Raw genomic sequence first — 4,550 nt, 5'->3', positions numbered from 1 at the left:
AATGCTATGATAGTGACCCTAGTCTCGTTTCCATATTACCTTCCTCCTAGCCGTTATTGCCATTGAAATATCAACTTCCAATTCTATACTTTTAATAACCATAGGAGGTATTGACAAAAAATAAAGGGTTGTTTTTCGAGGCTTAATGGTGGGGAAATCCCTCTGCTGCTTTGCTGATATGCCATTCAACTTTCCAGCTGCAATTGAGCATTATATATCCACTAATTACAAGTAAAAACACCCTCTCTGAGTTGCTTTCATCGCTTATTTACTTTTATGGACTGCACTAACTGTTACTTTACTTACTGGTTTCAAAACAGACGGTTTTTAAGCCATAATATCCAATTGATTTATCAGTGAATGTTTGTGCATGAGAAGCATTGCAATCAAGGCAGACCATTACCTGAGGCTAACTGTAATAGTGAATGGATGACAACAGACTTGGCTGTATTAAGGCTCAGCTTGCTCTGGCTACAACAACACCTGCCGGCCGGGCCATAAGCTTAATCCTCTCTGACAACCATGGGACGAGTGATTGATGTTCACAACGCATCTGATAGAGTGTGTGTTTGCAGCTCAATGCCAAGCTGCACCTTCCATATACTTGATTTTGGAACTCATTTAAGCCACACCTGGACATCTCACTCGTGGATGTCCAGAGTTGTTTTATCTCCTATAAAACGTGAAATGTCAAGGTTAAACGATAGGTAAAAGAAAATACAGAATGTCCTGGGAAATGAATGTTGCTCTAGTCTAAACGATCGTGCAGGTACTATGTGTTAAAGTAAATCATTGTTTCTTAGCCTGGAATCCATTACTGATATGATCAGTTGCACGATTGTTTCACTGAAACTGAGCATACCAGTTTGGATTCCAGGCTACCTGTTTCTATTGCCTGTTGAAAATGAGCGAAGGACAACAACCAATCAGTCCTTCGTACTGTTGTGAAATAACCCCTGGTCTTTAACTTAAGCCCATGCAGCCTATTGTCCTGTATTGCTTGATCATGTCTAATAATCTCAGTCTGCATTGTATACAATGATCGTACATGGCATGTAAGTAGCAGAACACTGAACACTGCGCTCTTTATCCTGTCTTGCGCTACACACATTCATTTTTTTCCTAGCTTGAAAGAATGTTAAACCTCCCAACGTTCCCGTACTATTAAATCTTGCATTAGTATTTAAGCAAAGAGTTTTGACATCTTAGAAGTCAGCTGGCAGTAATTCCTCTGAGGCAACGGAATTAAAACTTTTCCCTGGATAGAAAGAAACCATGTTTTTTTTTGCATTTTTGTTGTGTAGGCTTGTTATTTCTCAGTAGACAAGAGAACAATCCATACTTTAATGTGGATATTGTTTATTTATTTATTTTTGCATCATATCCAATACTTTGTTTCACAAATATTAATTTGAGATTTTATTTTCTCAGTAATATCGGCAAACGTCTTCATAAATAATTTTTCTTCAAACTGGTGGGGTGGTATAATTGCCTTACCCGGTCTCAATGCCTTCAGATAACATAATATACGCCACATACATTAAGACATCTGAAAAGTAGTATGCTAAGGAGAGAGAAACCTTGATTCTGATCAAATTGTGAAATGATCTGACAACATGTACAGGATGTTGTCAAACTGTTTGGACAAGAGGCAGGCTTTTATATGTAAACTTGAATTTGATTGGAAACACTTCATTGAAAAGGGCCTGTCTTGATTAATTGAGATGAAATAGCTGTGTTTATTTCCACATGGTAGTGCTGTCATGGGTAGCTGTGGCTGAATGATGCTAGATGATCTTTTGATTGTTAGATGTACTTCTCCATATGCATTACTTGGATGTTGGCCAGTTTGGAGAACCAGTGGTTAACGTGCGTGTTACTGTGGCAGGAGGTTTGAATGAAGCCTAGTTTGCTGTAGAGGGCATTGGCTGCTGTCTGCGGCGAGCTGGTTTCCAGGACAACACGAGAGAAGCCACGATCCTTGCAGAACTCCATGACCTTATGAGCCAGTTGGGAGCCAAGGCCTTTTTTGCGGTACGCGAACGACACGATCAAGTGGGGCACCTCACCGTAGCTTCCATCTCTCTCATCTTGGCCAATCTCATCGACCCCACTCAAAAGCCCTCCATTCCAGCCATCTCCCCTTTCGTCCCCTCCCCTCCTCCCCACTACCGCCACCAGCCCAGCCACCTTGGACTTGCCGTTGACTTCAGCCTTCGCCACCCAGAAGCCGTTGTCTGGGTTGTCTAGGAAGCTGGCCTGGATGTCGGCCATGTCCGTGGCCATCCTACTTAGCCTGTAGCCCTCGTATATTTCATAGCAGCAGTAGTAGATCAGACCAGCCCACGCTCCTCCAAAGAGTAAGGCCATGAAATAGGAGCTTCCACCTAGCACGTACCCTGCCATGGAAATGCTTAGGGTCACACCGATTTGATCTGGGTGGCTTATGGTCTTGAAGAAAGCTGGGTAAACATGTTCCAAAATCCCATTGCGAAACAATGAGATGACGGCGTCTTTATCCTCGGCCTGGTACTCGCGGATCGAACACTGCACTGCGAGAAAGAGAAGGGGGGAAGGTAGGGGGCTGTTTCAGCTCAACACGACTAATCTGCCTCTTTTTGCAATTATACAATCCTGCTGGATTTGTTTCACAATGGGCTCACATAACAGTTGGTCAAATAAAGCCCATTTACAGAAAGTCCCTCTCAATGTAATTTATACACTAAAAACCAAGCAATTATAGAATACACAAAGTGTCATACAAGATGTATCTTGCCAACTAAAATGAGACTAATGAATCTAACTTTATGTGTTTAAGTGATAACATTGAGATACTGTAATCTTTGACAAGAAAGGTAATTAGCAGTCATGACAATTCAAGTAAGTTATGATACAAATCACAGACAACTGGAACATTTTTATGTAAATGAACACAAACTGTGTCACAGTCTTCAGTACATGTCAGTGTTACTATTGACCCATCACCCATACACTCTTTGTCTAACCAGAAACTAAAATCAACTAGCACTGGTAGTGCACACAGAGAAAAACAGAATATGACTTACAGTTATTTTTTTGGTCCATTTTGTGTCCTCTGTTCCCTGTTTCTTTTCCTTCTTGATACTTTCACAATGCTACTCACTTTGGTACAATTCCCCCACCTCACCTTATCTTTCTATGAACTATAGCACCGTTTATGGTACGTACCAATTCACAAAGCTGCTGCTAATTAGTCTGAGCATGCTCTGTTGCTATTTCACACATACACAGATGCATTCACGAACACACACACACACACACACACACACACACACACACACACACACACACACACACACACACACACACACACACACACACAGGACAAAATCCTGTGTACCTCAATGACCTTGTAAGTTGCATTTTTATATCCATGAAATGCAATAATTTGACATTTGCTGAATGTGAAAGTAAAATGATTAGGCAGAATTTCTAATTGTAATAAATCATCTAAACTATTAAAAGTTGATACAAATGATGAAATGTAGCCTTTTGCTTTATTTAAAGGACACATTTAATGTCTCCCTTATCAATGAAAACTGTGAACAAGCGTGTAACTAAGTTGTTAATAAAGTGATTCATGGACGGAATTGCTTGGTGTGACAAGCAAAGGCTTGTCACACCATAGTCTATTATTCACTTTAGACAAGAATACCAACAAATCTGCATTAAGCTACATGAGGATACAACAGTGAATGTTTGAATGAACAGTATCCCATATAGCCTGTCTACGGTAAACAACCCATTTACAATTTGACATTAAAGTGGTTTTGAAGGCCCCTGTATTGTTGTGATCACTGTCCCCTGTATGTCCTATACTGTGCTATTATAGGCCTATCTGAAATATGAGGAGAGAGTGTGATGAATAATGTTGTGTCCCTTGATGTTTGAGCTTCTATGGCCTCATGCAGTGACAGTGTCTTCTGCAATAACCCAATGGCCCTCTGACGAGATTACATTTCCTCTGCTGGAGGAAGGCCCTTAAACCTGTTTAAATCAATAGCGTCGCCTCATGAATTGCAGAGTGATGGAAGGTCAAGGAACTCTGGAACTTTCTCAAACCTTTTTAGAGTGCTCCTGTGAATTCTGAATTCCAGATCAGTGAACCTTCCAAACCGTCATCGTTTAATCAAATGTAGGGACTGAATCAAATGTTCCTCTGTTTATATAAGAGGATGGATGGTATGACGTGATAATATCACACTGGAGCGAACACTGTTTCGTTCCACTTGTTCATGTAATCAATACATTACCTGTATATATAATGTTTGGTAGAAAAAAAAATGCTAAACAGATAGACCACATCCTGCATACCTACTGTTCGGATAATTTATGACCAACTTACAGATCTGTGACTTCTGTCATTGAGAAATACAACAAATCACAACTTATTCTTAAGTCTAATGCAGCTGGTGGCCACACCAGATAGTGACTGTTACTTTTGCTTTTGACACCCCCTTTGTTCAGGGACACATTATTCCATTTCTGTTAGTCTCATGACTGTGGAACTT

General features: G+C 40.5%; 1 protein-coding gene across 1 annotated transcript; it reads right to left on the bottom strand.

Moving 5' to 3' along the window:
• Positions 1 to 1,391: 1,391 nt before the first annotated feature.
• LOC139367616 (N-acetyltransferase 8-like) lies at positions 1,392 to 3,180 on the bottom strand. Its single transcript, XM_071105882.1, has 2 exons — positions 3,066 to 3,180; positions 1,392 to 2,552 (listed from the first exon to the last, which is right to left on the bottom strand). The coding sequence occupies exons 1-2, from the start codon at positions 3,082 to 3,084 to the stop codon at positions 1,807 to 1,809; spliced, it is 765 nt and encodes a 254-aa protein (XP_070961983.1). The 5' UTR covers positions 3,085 to 3,180; the 3' UTR covers positions 1,392 to 1,806.
• Positions 3,181 to 4,550: the final 1,370 nt, after the last annotated feature.

This window comes from Oncorhynchus clarkii, chromosome 16 (assembly GCF_045791955.1).
Source record: "Oncorhynchus clarkii lewisi isolate Uvic-CL-2024 chromosome 16, UVic_Ocla_1.0, whole genome shotgun sequence".
Lineage (NCBI taxonomy): Eukaryota > Metazoa > Chordata > Actinopteri > Salmoniformes > Salmonidae > Oncorhynchus > Oncorhynchus clarkii.
Note: the sequence above shows the minus strand (reverse complement) of the source record. Positions and strands in the feature narration are given on the sequence as shown.